The sequence below is a fragment of the Mustela lutreola genome, chromosome 17 (assembly GCF_030435805.1).
Source record: "Mustela lutreola isolate mMusLut2 chromosome 17, mMusLut2.pri, whole genome shotgun sequence".
NCBI classification, from domain to species: domain Eukaryota; kingdom Metazoa; phylum Chordata; class Mammalia; order Carnivora; family Mustelidae; genus Mustela; species Mustela lutreola.
This window is the reverse complement of record NC_081306.1, coordinates 36,945,110-36,962,014: the sequence shown is the minus strand read 5'-3', so window position 1 is coordinate 36,962,014 and position 16,905 is coordinate 36,945,110. Positions and strand designations below refer to the sequence as shown.

Sequence of the window (16,905 nt, the reverse complement as noted above, 5' to 3'; positions counted from 1 at the left end):
CTTAGGTGAGAATCTTGGTTCTTTCCCAAGATCATTAACATTCTGGTCATTTCTGCTGTCTGCACAGCACTTCATGACTTTGCAAAGTGCTTCCATTTATATTGTTTTACTTAATCTCACAACAACCTTGGGAGGGCTGTGAGAGCACCACTCCTAGGTTTCCGGACTAGAAGGTGGAGCTCAGTCAGAGGCGTGGTGGCTCACCCAACAATGGGCATGGGTCAGGGTGGGGCCACAGCCAAGGCCCCAGCAAAAGCCCTGTGCTGGGGGTCTCCCCTTCTGCATCCCTCTGAGGTGAACACTGCTCTGGTCCCACCAACAGAGCCTGAAATGTGGGAGACATAAGATGAGGTTGGCCCCTAGCCCAATTGCTTGTGGCTGAATGTCCAGGAAAACATGCGAGCTTTACTGTCCGTGGAAGGGGGAGGCAGGCTGTATGAGCGTACCTATTGCTCTAGTGCTATTAGAATCTGAATCTTAGCAGATCTACAGAACTTTCTGATGAGTGACCTACAGACATGCAGACATCAACTCTTCACAAGCTGTTAAATATAAGGTTAACATGTTAGGGACATGTGACCAGTTGGAAGTGGGTGGACACAGTGGGCCACGAAATAAAACAAAAATCTTTTTTTTTTTTTTTTGGGTATCCAAAAATATAGGGGAGGGGATGAGTTCATTTCTTTCTAAAACTCCTGGTGTTTTTAGAATACCCAATAAATCAGTAAGGTCATTGATTAAAGTGCACACAAACTGTATCGTAGAGAGCAAAACAAACATGAAATAAAGCATGGTAATTCGGTTTCTCTTTCAGGATAGTGTTTTAACAAATTCATCACTGATGCAAATTAAAAGTTTTTCTCTATAGACAAACTTTATAAAAATCGTGAGCCCTGTCTTTTGATTTTTTTAACAATGATTTTATTATTATTAATTTTAGTAACATACTTATAGATGAAGCAAAGAGGAAAAAGTATGCCAGGGAGGGAAGCTAAAAGTTTTGGCAGGGGAGGCGGGGGGGTTGGTGGTGGGCAGGGCAGAAATACTCAGTAATGAATCCTTACGTCTGGAAAATGATCTGTTCTCCATTTCAGAAAACAGTGTTCTCGATAAAGAAACAAAAATTGGAGAAATAACAAAGATTTTCTCCAGTTCACTCCTAACATAGAAAACACTCATGTTTAGTATACTAGGAGTGTTTGAGTTGGTTATAATGATATTATAGAAAAAAACCATACTTTCTCTAAAACATTAACTCTTGATTCGGTTTCTTTACGTGAAGCTTCCAAAATTGACCGCCTCACTGGTTTTGTCATTTGGGCTCATTTGGGCTAAAACCCTCTCTGCCACCGACTGTAAAAAGTCCCTCTTTTCTCTCTCCTGAAATGTCCCCATTAAATATTTGAATACAGTTTCTAATTACGCTTTCAGAAACGGAAAAATTAATTACTCGACAGATTTCTATAAATTAGTTGTAAAAATAATCATTCTCTTATGATTCAATTAGAGAGTCCAAGGACATATTGACATCCCTAAGCACAGCTGACATGGCGATTAAGCTGTGATTAACAGAAGGTTCCACATGGCCTGTGGTCCTTACTCCAAACAGTTAAGGCTGCAGACGCGTTCAGGGACCCCTCCGTGTTGGCTGCGTAGCAGGTGTAGCTCCCAGCATCCTGGAGGAAGACGGGGGCGATCTGCAGACCCCCAGACTCCAGAAGCATGAACCTAGGAATCCGCACGGAGCCACTGGCCAAAATATGTTTTCCTGAAGAAAAGTCGAGAAAGCAGGAGGGTTAACACCAAGACCAAGGAAATGACTTGAAACAATCATAATGAAGTGAAAACTATACGTACAACAGTAATCAAAGCCATTCCCTTTAACATAATTTAGGATAATGGAGACCAAAAAAATCTTAATTGTCCGAAATTGAGAAACTTGGTTAAATAAATTATGAACCATGTATGCGGTCATTATCTCTGGCTGACTGATACTGAGTTTCCCTTATATCTGTATGCGCTTGAAGATTTTCTATGTAAAGCTACCATTACGTTCTGATCAGGAGAGCAAAGGATGTGTAAGATAAAAAAACACCCTCTTGCTTGCTGGCCTGGAGCTCCTCAGACTTTTATGTTTGAGCGCCATGGTCTGAGGGTGTGGCGAGGCCTTTACGTGAACCCACATGTGTCAGCACATATTTATTAAGAACGGACCACATGTGTGGTTCATTTAGTGACACATGTGCCTGCGGAAGGAGCTGGAACTAGAGAGCAAGCCCGTGGCATGAAGCCCCTCCTCACGGGGACTGAAAACGTGTGTCAAACGAGCCAGAAGCATCTTTCTCTCTCGGTTTCCTATTTCAGTAAAGCTTCATCCCTCCGCGGCCACTCTGCTAAGGGACACCGAGAAGGACCTGGGTGTCACCCAGGCTTTGGTTTCTCTGCCTTTTGTGAACCGAGGTCTCAACGGCTTACGTATCCTATCAGTTTAAGGTGTGCAATCTCAGCATCCTTCTTTCTTAAAAGAGCAAGGATATTATTCTTAATTTTTAACAGAACCTTCGTTTTACAAATAGGGACACTGGGTCCTGGCGGCACGTCTCTGAATCCACTCCCTGGTATTTTGGGGGAACCCCTTCATAAGCCTAAGGAGCTCTATGAAGGGCTGAGGCAGAAAACAGGGATATTCCCATGTTTTAAAACTCGGCTGTTTCCTCTCATGGAGGTAAGCTCCGTGACGCTCCTGGGAGCCTTGCCTGTCCGGCTCACGCTGGTGGCCCGGGCGTCTGACACTGGGTGGGTGCCCCACAGGTGGCTGCCAGTCTTCACTGAATGAACGAAGGAGGGCGGGACAAAAACACACATGGCTCGGGCCGATGGGCTCATCCCCGTGTGGACCAGGCTGCACTGGCGACCTACCTCTCCTCCATGTGATGGCGGGCTTGGGGGCTCCGGACACCTCGCACCTCAGGACGGCCATCATCCCATCGGTGACCGTGGTGTCCATCGGAAGCTGAGTAAACGCTGGGGCGACATCTAAGCAGGAGCCAACAGGGAGATACTCAGTGCGCTGTCCCCAGACGCGCTCAGACCTGCCTGCCGGGGTAGCCCATATGGGCTTTTATGGGACTAATCACAGAGATAACTGTAGCAATAAAGGAGGAAAACCTTTCAGGAGTGACTATAACCTTCCCTTATTTGTCCCCCAGGAGCTGCCTGTGTTTACAACCTGAAGAGATCTCTAGTCTCGTGGCGGAATGGACACGCAAGTGGGCGAGCGCAGGAGCCCGGAGCAGCTGCTTCAGGTGGACATTAACCAGGGGGACAGTTATTCAGGTAAATCTAACAAGCTCGCCTTTAGTACTTTTGGAAAAATAGAAAAACCGAATTTTTGAATATTAAATATTACCCAAAGGATGACACTTTCACAAAATAACAGATTTGAAGCACATCAGTGAGGGATTTCCAGAAGTGTCGGGGCCCAAGCGCTGGGGGTATCTTTTTATCCTTGGGGGTTGGCACGGGCCTCCAGCTCCCGAGAGCCCCCAGTCAGACTGAGACGGTGGTGAGTAGCTCAGGCTGGCTTTAGCGAGACTCAGCAACTTTTTCTACTCTGATCTGCATGTCCCCAATCCCATGAGGGCCCTGAGGTTCCCAGGACCAGTGGATGAAACTCGGGACCGAAGCACTGCTGCCACCTCTCCTGCTACCACAAACCCCCTATGCCCCATGGATGCCACCACCAAAGCAAATCCCAGAGCCCCCTGCTTCCCTCCCTGGCTGGGGCCCCCAAGTCGACAGTACAGTGGCCTCCTCCCGGGTCCTAAGCCTTCCGCTCTTCCCTGCATTGGACATCCTACACCCGGCCATCGGTGCCCTGTGGAAGCCATGAAGGACACCCTGCCACTCCCTGCCGAAAGCCAGTAGAATCTTCCCTCAGGCTCCTGGGCCTTCACCTTGCTTGTCCCTCCAGACTACCTCCTAGCATGACCCCCGGCTCCACCAGACTGCGTCCCCACCGTCTCCTTGCTCCCTGCACACACACCTCCCCAAGCTTGTGTCTGGAAAGCACCTGCAGCCTCCCCCATCCCGTGACACCCATGTCCCCCAAAGCTTTGCACCTTTGGGCCTCAGCTCCGGCAGCATCACAAGGAACGCAACCTGATCACCCTCAGAGAGGCCTCCCTGGTCACTCTGGGCCCCGCCTGTCTGCTCGTTTCCCAGCCCTCATCCCCGGCTAAATTACCCCTCCTCTGCTGTCTGTCTCCCCGCTTCCTGACCTCTGTCCTGGAGGCGTGAGAACCTTGCATGTCTTCCTCGGAGCTCTGTCCCCAATCCCCACAGTGCCTGACACAGATGCTGTATAAATGTTAGTTAAATGCATGAACTAATATAACACTGTGTTAACTATCCTGGAATTAAAATAAATTAGGAAAAAAAAAAAAGTATGCCCACCTGTGCCCCACAGCCGCCCGGCCGACTTGTAAGATATACTTAAATAATTCTAATTGAGCAAAACTCAGTTTCTGGCATAAGTACTCGATACTATTGCCATCATTTGAAGCGATACTGGTTTCCTATGCTCTAAACCAGAGATTGACCCCTGGACAAGGTTCAAGGTAATGACCCCTACATTACCAAAACACACACACAGAATCCTTAAATTCCTAAGTTCAGGCAGGCGACAGCCGTCTGCATACGGACATGATTTGCTTCCTCAAGTGGCTCTCACACCTGAGGATATCAGCATTTGGATTCCAAAAGGTATAATTCCATAACCACTAAATACGACTTCATTTTAGAAAAATATTACAACTGTGGGGCTGAAAAAGGAAACCCACAGATACAGTGAAAACCTATACCTTCACTTGAGTTTTCAAAGACAGGGTGCCAAAGTATTTCTGCTAATGGGGTAATAAAAGAAACTTACAGAAGAACTATAATTATTCGATAAAACTAAAATAGAATGTGAATATAAAAAAAATGGGAAAAAGATCAAAAGAAAAAAAATTAGGAATGAGCTATTCACTGAACAGTCCTTCCAGTTCAGTCCAGAAAAGTGGAGATACTTGTCCCATCACTTCTCAGCAGAGAGGAGAGCAAGAGGCTCTCCTGAGTGCAGGTCAGGTGGCAGGGCATAGGGACAATGGGGCGTATTTGCTGCCTGGGGGCTTAGCATGTGGGCTTTCGTGGGCCGGAGAGGTGGCCCTCCACAGTGGGTCACTGCTGGTTCCCACATCTTGTCTGTTTGCAGAACAGATGCTACGGTTTTCCGAGTGGGGAGCTCTGGCTGAGGGTCCAGCGCAGGGGGTCTGGCTGCGGCGGGGCAGGACTCACTGGTGACGTCCAGGTAGGTATAGGTCTGGATCTCCCCTCCTTCATTACTGGCAAAGCACTGGAAGACCCCCGAGTCCTCAGGACGCAGCTTTTGGATCCGCAGGCCTCCACTTGACAGCATCTCGTACCGGGGACCCTGGAGCTTGCCGATGGCCGTGGCGTCCTTGAACCACTGCAGAGTGGGAAGAGGGACCCCTGCACAGGAGTGGAAACAATAGGGCATTTGAAAGAACTCAACTGCAAACACTTTATGTGAGGGCTGAGGAGAACATGTTTCAGACGTTACAAGGTGATAGTTTGGCGGCATGTTTCGTCTAGAGTCCCTTTCTCCACCTTGCACAGTGTTATGTGCAGAGAAATGGACACAGAGAAGCAGCAAGAGGAAGTGCAGTAATGAACTCTGGATCTGCTGGGCTGCAGATCATTCTGGACCCCCCGAGCCGGTGCAGACTTGTGCTCTGGTCTAGAGAGAGAGGGATTCCAGCCGTGACCATGACTGTCCTGGGAACAGACAGGGATCAGGAAGGCCCCTGCTGCCCTGTAGTGCCCGCCTCTGCCACTCGAGGCTCAGGGACGGGCCACCAGGACCGGAGACACATTTGGAAGGAAGTGGTCACTGCAACCTTGAAATGCTGCTGGAAGATTAACCCCATCAGCGCATGCAGATGTCCCCAGTGCCTGGCACACGGCCAGTGCTCAGTGGCTAGAATGACTCTGATTAGGACTAACCATAAGAAGAAGGCATCCTATCGTTTCAGCCGTCTCCTGCCGAGGGGGCTGGACATCACCGATCTAAGCGGACGTCCATGGCAGTGGAGGACGGCGGAGGTAAATCACCCGAGGTACATGTGGGAGGAGGCTGAGGGGTCCTGAGGGGCATTTAGCTGTGGACGTGGGAAAAGCTGCCTTGGCTCCCAGACAAATGCGAGTCCAGCAGGAAACAAGGTGGGGTCGAAGGATGGTGCCACCCCTGTCCCTAGGAGCTAAAGGCACTCGAGCAAGGCCAGCACTTGGAGCAGGAGGACGGAGGGTCAGACTGAGGCTGGCTGTGCCTTCCTCATCTCATTCCTCATCTAAATGATGTTACAGTGAAAACTCAGGCCTCGGTCAGTGAGACCAGAGCTCTGCACCACCCAGCTGGTCCAGTGGATGGTGGTGGGGAGGCTGGGTTTGGGAGGAAAGATGCAGGGGACAAAGGGCAGGCTCACCGGGGCAGAACCTGGGTGTGAATGATGGGACTCTGCTCAGCCTGAAAGCGTGAGGACCTCTGTTGCTCGGCCCCGACATGGCCATGCTCAGTGCGTGGAGCCTAGGGCATGATGAGGCGTGTGCTAGTCCCTGGTGCCTTACTGCCTAGGATGACCTCTGACCTGGGAGACCCCAGTCTCCTTCCCTGGGCAGCTCCCACGGAAGCTTGTGTGACTAGTGGTAGGGGACACTGCCACCTGGGTGTGTCTCTGACCTCCTAAGCCACCTATGCCAACTGGGTAGACACAACAGGCTGTGCACAGTCACTCTGCCAAAATACATGTGACAACATGGTCCTGAGCATGGCGGGTGCGTGTATGTTTGCTGTGGGCCCACAGGAAGCATGCAGGAACGTCTAGGCTGTTTCTTTACCCCGGTTTCCCTACCTATGAAATTAATTGAAATAATACCCATGTTGGCAGGATTCACGGTGAAAAGCATACCCAAATCCCTTGATTCCAGATGCCATGTAGGTGTAAGATGTCTTCTTTAATAAATAAAGTTAATGTCGTGGAATATTTCAAGATAATGTATTCTCAGATTCTGTTCTTTGCCTTAATTATGTTTCCTGTCACTTTTCATTAAATCAGGAAATTAAAAAAATCCATTTCAAGGTAAAAGCATAACCAATTCATGTAAAATCTCCTAAGAGCAATTACATGATCGAGCCTTCATGAAGAGTAACCACTTCGCATGCTGCTGTAGTCTCATTGTCAAAATTTTAAAAAAGCAGTAAATTATCTGATGGCAACGTTGAAAGACCTGCTCAGTATACATGTACACGTCTGTATTTACCAAGAAGTTTACCCTGTAGAAATCATGCAAAAAAGAGCATTCTCTTGTCAAGGGAAGGGCTTAAGACTGTCATTTATTGAAAAATAATTGTTAGTATATGGGGAACCGGGAGTCTTTCTGTTTTGGGGTGATTTAGGGTCATAAACAGAAACCTTATCCCCAACAGTGCTGCAGATTCTGGTTTCTAAAGTCTGAGCACTCGAAATGCAGTGGAGTTCTACTTCTAGAGCACCGCTGACCTTGAAAAAAACAGTGTTTATGCCAGGAAGAGAGCAGTGGGTCGCACTGTGGGACATTTCCATATAAAGGTCACATCACTCTCCCCTAACCCATCCCCAGGATCCTGAACAGAGGATGGCCGCAGAGCAGATGTGCCAACAGTGCTCCTGAGACCTGCCCAGGGGGCTGGGGACTAAGCCTCCCAGGACATAGGCTCCAAGTGGAAGCACAGTGGGTAGAGGAGGGTGGCCTGTGGCAGACCCCGATCTCTGCAGGAGCCATCAACACTGCTCGGAGCACAACCCCACTCCCTTTCAGAGACGGACAATGACATGTCCGTACCCGTGGATTGCTGGCATGAGTTCTAGGCCCAAACCTCAGCTCTCTGGGAGAAGCCAAGTGCCCCGGCCAAAGCCCTTGCTTTGGGAGCTGATGGGTCTGGGTTTCATTCCTGTCTCCATTGCCATGAGACCTCTGGCAGGTTGTCTAGTCTTTAATGAGCAGCTCCTATATGCCAGATGCTGGGCTGGGATTTTAGAGGTATCTCATCTCCTCTCCCTGGTTCTGTGCCTTGAGCACATTACTTAACCTCACTTTCTAAGATCTTGTTTTCGTATGTGTACTCTGAGATAATAATTTCTCTTTTATGGAGCTGTTTTGGATATTTACAAAATTACTAATCCTTACCCTCCAAGCTCTTAGAATGAAATACCCACCCTTAAGATGGACAAGTTTAAACATTAAAAAAAAAAAAAAAAAAGGTCTTTTCACTGGCAGTGTCTAGTACACTAACATAGCCTTTATTAATGAAATTGCCTTTAAAAAGCCTGTCTCTAGGAGGGGGGTTCGTATAATTGTTGATGCTGCCTGACCGTGGACAGCTTGTCACCAAGATGGGGGGGGTGAGATTACTAGAATAATGAAGAAAAAGTCAACCTGAAGCAGAAAAAAGAGAAAAAGAAAAAGAAAAAAAGGAAGGCTTCCTGTTCAAAGACTTTAGAACCACCTCTCCCACTGCAGAGCACGCGTCGTCACCAGTGCCCGTCGCCCCACAGACGGAAGAGCACCTCCTGCTCCAGGTCTTGGGGAGTCATGGTCTTGTGCAACCAGAGTGTTTGAAAGGGGTTGAGAGGACAAGGCTGTCCATCTCCGTGGGGACAGATGGGGTGAAGTTTTTCTTCTTGTTCCCTCGGGTGAATATTCTTATCTCTACTCTGCAGGTGAGGAAGCAACAGCTCAGTTAGGTCGAGGTCACCTTCCTCAAGGTCACATGCCCAGTAACTGAGTTCTGCCAGGATCCAAAGGCCCTGTCACTAACATCACACTCAATGTGTGTCCCGACAGTGATGAAAGTGCCCCTTCGGTCCCCCTGCCTCACAGCGGCCCGTGGAGCAGCCGCCCCACACTCACCCATGGCTCGACACACGATGTCCACGGTATCTTCCACTTCCGCTAAAATCCGACTCTCGGGTTCAGCAGTAAAATACGGTGGCTCTTTAAACAAGAAAGAAACAAAATAGCCCCTAAGCAAAAGAAGTGTATTTTGGGAGAACTGTCTGGCCTCAAAGAGCTCAAAACCCTTTTAAAAACTATTTCTGGAAAGTTCTTTCGCCGCCATCGTACACGCGAACTCAGAACTCAGTGAGTGGGGCTAAAGGCGGTTTATCAAACCTACGGTTTCAGAAAGCAAATTACTACTCAGGGTGATGGCTACTTTTCTGTTTATGGGCTTGAATCATGGAATATCTTAATTCACATTTTAGAAGGACTGTCCCGAGAGGTTCATAAAGGTTTATATTTACAGCACAGTGGTTTATAGGCTAGTTTGTTTCCATATCCAAACCAAACCCCAACGCACGCGGGGTTTTATCCAATAAAACGTCACAGCCGGGCATGGGTCTGTGTCAGGGGACCAGGAGGCCCATTAACATATTTTTTAAAGTCTTAGTGGTTCTTCTTCTCCAAAATATAGATTTACTACTTCAATGGAAGGCTAAATAACGACGAAGAGAAGAAAGAAAAAGGGCCTCTCATCCATCTTCAGGAGCAGAGGAAACTCCACGGCTTGTGTCTCTCCAGCTACTCTCCTCGCCCATTGAACAGAACAGTGGCGGGTGTATTCGCAGTGACTCTCTCCTTGGAGAGTGAATTGCAACAATCTTTTCAGTTTTCTCAGCAGAACCTCAACGGTGGCCTGGCCAGATTCAGCCGGTGTGAAGGTGCCAGTGATTTCATTACTGCGATAACAAAGGCTGCTGAATTCCCTTTCTGTGTGATAATTAGTCTCTGGGCACTGTCTTCCTGGGTGGCTGATTGCCACTGTCACCGCGTGGGGACTGGGTAGCGTGGCTTGGCATGCCTCCTGCACCGCCTGGGTCTTTAAGACAGGGTGGGACCCACAAAAGGGAAAGGAGACATGAGCACTTAAGAAAAGGCTGAAGGTTTCTCCGCGGCGGGGGGAGTCTGGGACCCCCTCTGCGATGAGCCGGGTCACTCGGGCACATGTCATCTGCCTGAGGAATGGGCTGCCCCCTCGCCAGGTGGACACGGAGTCCTCGACTAGGTTCTGGGTGTGCGTAGACCAGGCTTTGGAAAGACACACCGCAAAGATTCACGGTCTCTTTTCAAGCTGGTCTTCGCTGCACACCTACATGTTCACATTCAGCTGCATTCCCTTCATCAATAATCATGACAGCAGTGAAATTTATATTCCGACCATCCTGGAGCTGCGTCCTGTCGCAGCCCTCATGTGCGGGTCATGCCCCATATTCATCAGTGAATGGGAACGTCGATATCTACCTCCACGGTCTGATGAAAGAGACATAAGTGAAAAGGAAAAAAAAAAGACCAACTGACAGAGTCAACATTTGTCCGTGATTAATTATGGTTCTCCTTTTTTAAATTAAACATTTTATTTTGAAATAATTAGAGAGTCCCACGCAGTTGTAAGAAATAATAGAGATCCCAGGCTTCCTTCAGTTTCCCCCAACGGTGACACCTTGCACAACTGCAGTCCAACATCACACCCGAGATACTGACCGACCCGACTCTCACCTCCGCCGTCTGCCTTGTATGTGTGCGTGTGCATGCAAGCACGTGTGCGGGCTTAGCCCTAGGGGACATAATCAGTGAGGGCATGTCGACCCATAGTCTAGAGGCAGAATGGGACTGTCCCCCAAGGGTCCCACATGCTGCCCTTGCAGGACCCTGGCCACCCCAACGCCCTTTCCCTCACCTCTGGCAGCCACTCATCTGCTCTCCACCTGTAATTCTTTCACAGTTCCTGAATGATACAGGAATGGAATCATACCATGTGCAACCTTCAGAACTGGCATTTTTCACTTTACCCAAGTCCCGTGGGATTCTTCCCAGAGGAAGCACACTTCGATAACAGACATACGCATAAAGAAATGGTCAACATCTACAGGAACAGTGGCCATCTTGAGGCACTGGGTGCAACGGCCAGTGTCCAGTGCTGCTTCTCCTCCCTCTGTGATGCCACCCAGCTTTCCCCCTGGGGCCAGGGGAGGACCTAGCATGGGGTCAGAGACAGGGGGTGCTCATCACATGTGGCCCAAAGTTGGCTCGAGCTGAGCAGCGGCACGGCTCCAGGCCTGGGGTGCATCAGAGACCTGGTCAAGGCCACTGGCCTGTGAACACTGCCCTTCCCCCCCCGACCCCCCTGCAGACAGTTACTGTGGGAACCTGGCACTAATTCACCCACCCCACACACTCGGCAGCCTGCCTGCAGAGCCACCAGGCTCTGGGTGTCCTGCTGGTGCATGCCAAGGGCTCTCTCTCTTTCCTGGAGCCAATAACCAGGGAGGCTTGCATGGCTGACAACTAGAAAGGCGAGGAATGGCCTGGGCCAAGCAGGTTTGTTCATTTACTGATACTCCGGTCTTGTTCCCGAAACTTTTCCAGGAGGCTGAACAAAGCAGAGCGGGCGCACAGCTGCCAAGACCCCGAAAGGCCCCTGTAGCTTCTGATGGTAATTATATTTCTTTCCCCACCATATGTGTGATGATTTCGCTCAGGGCTGACCCTTCCTGTCGACATAATTCAACAGGTGCTCAGAAGAGACCTCTTCTCTTGATCCCCAGCTACTTTTACACGTAGTCAGCTCAAACGACAAAAGTGGGAGCACACGAGGCGCGTCCACAGTGCAAGGACTGTGGGCTGAACTGGAAGCTGGTCGTGAACTAGTATGGACTCCCGCAACCACTTAACCTCTAAGGGGCAAGTGTGTGTCTTAGCTAATTGGCAGCCACCGTTTCTAGAAAGGGCACACTGCCAACACCGGTGCACATCAGACTTCTAAAAATGTATCACAAGTACAGCGGGTAAGTAAAGCTCGCAATCACAATAACACTTTTCTCTCTCTTGAAACAATATGAAGACATCAGGAAATCAGGAAAACGTTCCCATCCCTGTTCAGAAACAGCCAGTCATGCTGATCATCCTCCACTGGCCTTGTCTCAGAATAGGAGGTGGGATGTCTCCCTGCCAGCCTAAGGGCAAGGCCTTTATTGAATTCCCCACCTTCCAAAATGCCAGGGTCATACAGCACTCACCCTGGCCTCATGGAGGCAGCCATGGCGGATGGCCCCTGCATCCCAAGGATTCCTCGTGCTCTCCTGCTGAAGCCCCCACAGATGAGTGGCAGGGCCTGTCGTGAGTAGGGCTTACCATGAGACCCGAGGGTGTTCCCTGTTCCGTCTTTCCTTCTGCTCCAGAATGACCATCCCATGCCAGGAGATGTCCTTGACTCGCCACCATCATCTACACATGGTGTCTCTGTCTACTGTGGTGGGAAGAATGGCCCCAAGGTGTCCACCCCCTAGTCATGGGGACCAGTGAGCCCGTCACGCTACATGGCAAGATGGCCTCTGCTGGTGTGGTTAAGGCTGTCAATCTTGAAATGAAGAGCTGACCTTGGATCAGCTGGGTGGGCCCAGTCCTATCACCAGAGCCCCCAAAAGCAGTGGCCTCCCTGCTTCTGGAAGGGGAGATGAAGAAGGGAGTTCAGAGTCCTGCAGCACAAGAAGTCCTGGCTTGTTGGAGAAGAAGGTGGAGAAGAAGATGGCTAAGCCAGGGGGAGCAGGGGGTCCTCTGGGATCCCAACCAACAGCAGAAAGGAGGTGAGGACCTCAGTCTTACAACCTGTGCACAGGCTTCTCCCCACCCCGAGTGAGCCAGGAGGTGGCTTCTCCCCAAGAGTCCCCAGAGAAGAGCCCAGACCCGTTGAAGTCTTGATGACAGCCCCATGAGACCACCAGGAGAGGAAGTGGCTGAGCCTGTTCCCTGGGACTATGGGGCCCGAGCAGCCCTCATACTCTGGCTTTCACACAACAGATGCTTGTCTTGTTGGCAAATCCTAAGTCGGTCTTCAAGATCAGCCCCAGTGCCAGTCTTCTGAAGAGTTCCCCCCAACCTCCTCAGGCAGGGTGCCCCCTCCACCTGGGACCTTCCTCGGAGAAGAACTGTGTCCTCCTCGTCTCTGCGCTGGTAGTGCCTGGCACAGTTTGCAAGGAAACACTTAAAAACCCTCCACTGGAAGAAAAGATACAGGAGATCACCGAAGACCTTACAACCTTGAAGTCCTTCCGGGGAGCAGGGGTGTCCCATTCCAGCTCTGCAAAGCCTCTTTCGTCTTCTGCCCACACTGGCCCTTCGGCAGGGTCCTGCACACACCATGTGCTCCACGGATGGTTGGCAGAGCAGCAAGGAGGGCAGAGATGGCCAGGGAGCCGGGAAGGACAGACAGTACATGAAGAGCACGCTCATGGCTCCCTGCCTGCTGAACCCCACTCCATCCCGGGGTATTACAGCCGGCCTGCCCATCCCGCATTCAGAGCAAATGACCCAAGTGCCACTGGGCTTTGCTTCATACAAGTTTCTCTCTTGTTTTAGAAACAGTTCTGTAACAGCTCTATTTTCTGAACTTTACTTGGCAACGTTTAGCTCTACAGGTTAAGTTCCAGCTGTCACATCAGCTCCGATGATTAATGGGGGTGCTTCTAACGTAGGCCGTATGTAGAGCCAGAAAGAAGACATCTTGAGTTTATCCTAAACCAGGGCGGGTGGGTTGCAAGGCCCGCCGCAGGGTTCTGGCCTGGCCTTATGCCCGAGGGCCTCTGCGCCCCGCACTTGCTGTGTGAGCTCAGGCACCTCTGCCCGCTGTGCGCGCTTGCTGTGCTGAGTCATCCCTGCCTCGTGCGCGCCTGCCTTCCACACCAGACTCCTGGATGCCGCGGCCCACGGCTCCTTCTTCGCCACATTGTCATCAATGCCCAGAGCGGTGTCCGAGATGCAAACTCAAGAAAAGTTAAGTGGAGGAAAGGAAGGAAAGCGGGAGGGCGAAGGCATTTTCTGTTAGGATTCAGACAGCAAAGAGTGGCTTGGTCTCAGCCCTAGAGAACCTTCCAGCACAGTTGTAACTCCTTGATTGGAGCATGTATCAGCCTGCCGATGGTGCAAGTAATCTGGGATTCTAATGATACGATTTTGGCATTCCTGAATGATCCATGTCTACAAACACCAGACCAGCCTGAGAGGCACAGAGATGGCTCTGGACAGCAGCCACTCACACTGATGCGTGTCTGAGGGCATGGACACAGACACTCACGGACGCAGGGTAAGCATGTGAACGTCAGTGACAGGAGACAGTGTTGGTCTGTCAGTCTGGAAAGGAAGATGTACACGCTGTCTCACTGAATCTGAGACTTTGCAGCTATAATTACCCTCAGGAAAGAAAAAATGCTTCCAGGGATCCTGAGACACACCCTGAATTCAGGGACAGCTAAGGAGAAAAGTGCATGTCACGTGACCATCGGTAAAGAGCTGAAACAATGCCACAGGTGGGAAAACAGCCCTCTGCCCACACCTCATCACAGAGGCGGCCATCCCCCCGCCTCTGTGACCAGCACTACCTTTACTCCCACTCACAGTATGAACCCTGATCATTTCCTACCTCGTCTACAGCTTACACATGTGGAAACTGAGGCCAGCAGAGGCAAAGGGACTTTTTCGAGCCCATGAGTGGTGCCTAGAGGGTCTGAGCCCAGGCCTGTCCCCACAGCCCAGCCCAGCGGCCCACGGTTTATCGGGGAGGTGATGGAAACACCACCAGAAGAGGCAGGTCAGCTGCAAGGAGCACATGACCAAGTGAGCTCATCTACTGGGGGCACTGGAAGCCAGGACCTCCAGATCACACCCCCGTCGCAGGAGGGCGGGAGCTCAGCTGTCTGTCCACTGTCCATCAGACCCCGCACTTCCAACCTGCCGCATGGCGGGCGCCGTGGCTCCAGTGGCCCAGGAAGGCTGTGAGGGAGGAACGGTGGTGCGAGTAGTTGAAGCATGTGTGGGCAGGCCATGGCATCGGTCTCAGCATGTGGAGTGTGGGGAAACGCTCGGGGAGCATGTGGAGGGCAGGGCGGGAGAAAGAGCTGAAGAGCAGCATCGGGACGGAGCAGAGGCCCCCTGGAGGCCGGTGCTCCCTGTCGCATAGACGGCCACCAGGACTTGCAGCAGATGGGACGCAGCCCGCATTCCTGTATAAACCTCAGAAATCTGGCAATATGCTATTGAAGTTGACAGGCAGAGGAAACAACCACCCGGTCCTGTCTTGTTCCGTCAGCCGTGATGGAAGTCCCTGAAAGCCAGCATGTTTCCACCTTCCTGCACTGGCCTGCTTCAGGGACAGCTGCCTGCCGGGCCCCACAGCGCCCCTGGGAACCTCCTCCCAGTGCACTGCGCCTGGGGCCACAATCTCCCAACCAATCTGGATTCACAGAGGCCCTCCTCAGGACTTCCCCAGGACGACTCCTGCACAGAATCCTCCCTGCCATAGCAAATTCTTATAAATAAAAGGGAATGTAAATCAACATCCTAAAGACGCAGAGTTGTGTCCCTTTCAAAGTCTGAACACAGAGCGGCACACAGCCTGCTTTGGAATTCACTTGTCAATGTGAAACCAAAGTTCATAGGATAGATTTAAATATTTCTAAAGGGAATTATGATGGAAACAAACATTCCAGTTCACAGGAAGATAAATTTCTTCTCTTGTTTAAATCACCTTAAGATGTTTTAACACAATACAGTCCTGTCTCCCGGAGATGGACATGTGCTGAATGTTAATTTGGTTCTATCTATTACACGCTATGCTCACAGGGGGCGGAAGGATGTCATCGCGGGGCACAGGCCTGCGGTGTTTCCCTCCGTGGGGAGCACAGGAGGAGAGGCAGCAGGACAAGCAGCTCAGACCCCTAGTGTGGAGTCTGCGGTGACATGCGACTCGAGGTCTGCCTTCCTGATGCTTTAAAAGTCTTTACGCTCCATTTGGAGGGACGGATGGGTTTGCGTGTATTTGGCTGGGTCGTTTCCAGGCCATGGAGCTATTTCTTCATGATCAAAAGGAGTGTGACACACTCAAGGCAAACTGCCTTTTACTTGGCATTTCCTGATACCTTTGCTAATTTCACAGGAGAACACAGCTTCTCTTTTTTCTTAGTTGGCAAAGTGGCAAGCTGTGACACATGTCCTGTGAGGAGCCACAGTGCTCCCGAGGGCTCTGCCGACCTGACCTTTCTCGTTCTCATTCCCTTCTTCCGGAAGGAGACAAGAGGTAGAGATTTTCCTCCCTGGTGTTGCCTCGGCTCCTCCTACCTGCAGCGGCCACTATCCTGCTGGACAGGTCACGGTGAGAGTGACCACAGCCACTAAGGGGACTAAAAGTATTACAGGAACCGAAGAAACGTGAGAAACAAAGGCACTGTCCTCACAATGTACCATAATCTTACCATAATCCGCAAATACCCTGAGGATTTCCTTGGCCACCAAACAACGCCCACTCCCTGAACACTGACACTTTCTAGCGTCCACAGTGACTCCCGGGTGCTGAATTTTATCTTGCTCTCTTTGGTTCAGGAGTGGCCCTTAGCGCACATCCTAGGAAGCAGCTCTGCTCTCCCCTTTTCACTTAACAGAAGATAATATCCCAAAGCTTCTTTTTTTCTGGGTCAAATAATACCAATAATGGGATAATCTCTGAAAACTGACCATAAACGCCCAGTAAGGGCTACAGCAAAGCTTCGTGCTGGAGAGGCCAGTGCCAGGTGGCATATGTGACAAGGACCTCACCACACCACTTCTCGAGCTTTGTGGTCAGAAGGATTCAGAATCACAATTCTTAGAAGAACTCAGAACATGAGCGCTTTGGGTTCAGTGGGGCTCATGTTCTTGGAGAAAGAAGAGCAGGATGACTCTGGAAAGTAGCCTCCGAGTCACCCTCCTTTTCTGAGTTAG

At 50.5% G+C, this 16,905-nt stretch overlaps 1 protein-coding gene across 3 annotated transcripts in view; it reads right to left on the bottom strand.

Annotated features, from left to right (window-relative positions):
• SDK1 (sidekick cell adhesion molecule 1) overlaps positions 1-16,905 on the bottom strand; it is an 867,118-nt gene that overhangs the window by 215,516 nt on the left and 634,697 nt on the right. For all 3 annotated transcript variants that reach the window (XM_059154465.1, XM_059154466.1, XM_059154467.1), the window contains exons 8-11: positions 9,010-9,093; positions 5,338-5,532; positions 2,920-3,036; positions 1,601-1,768 (exon numbers count right to left, since the gene is read on the bottom strand). In XM_059154465.1, the coding sequence (XP_059010448.1) occupies positions 1,601-1,768; positions 2,920-3,036; positions 5,338-5,532; positions 9,010-9,093 (564 nt within the window). The remainder of the gene's footprint in view (positions 1-1,600; positions 1,769-2,919; positions 3,037-5,337; positions 5,533-9,009; positions 9,094-16,905) is intronic.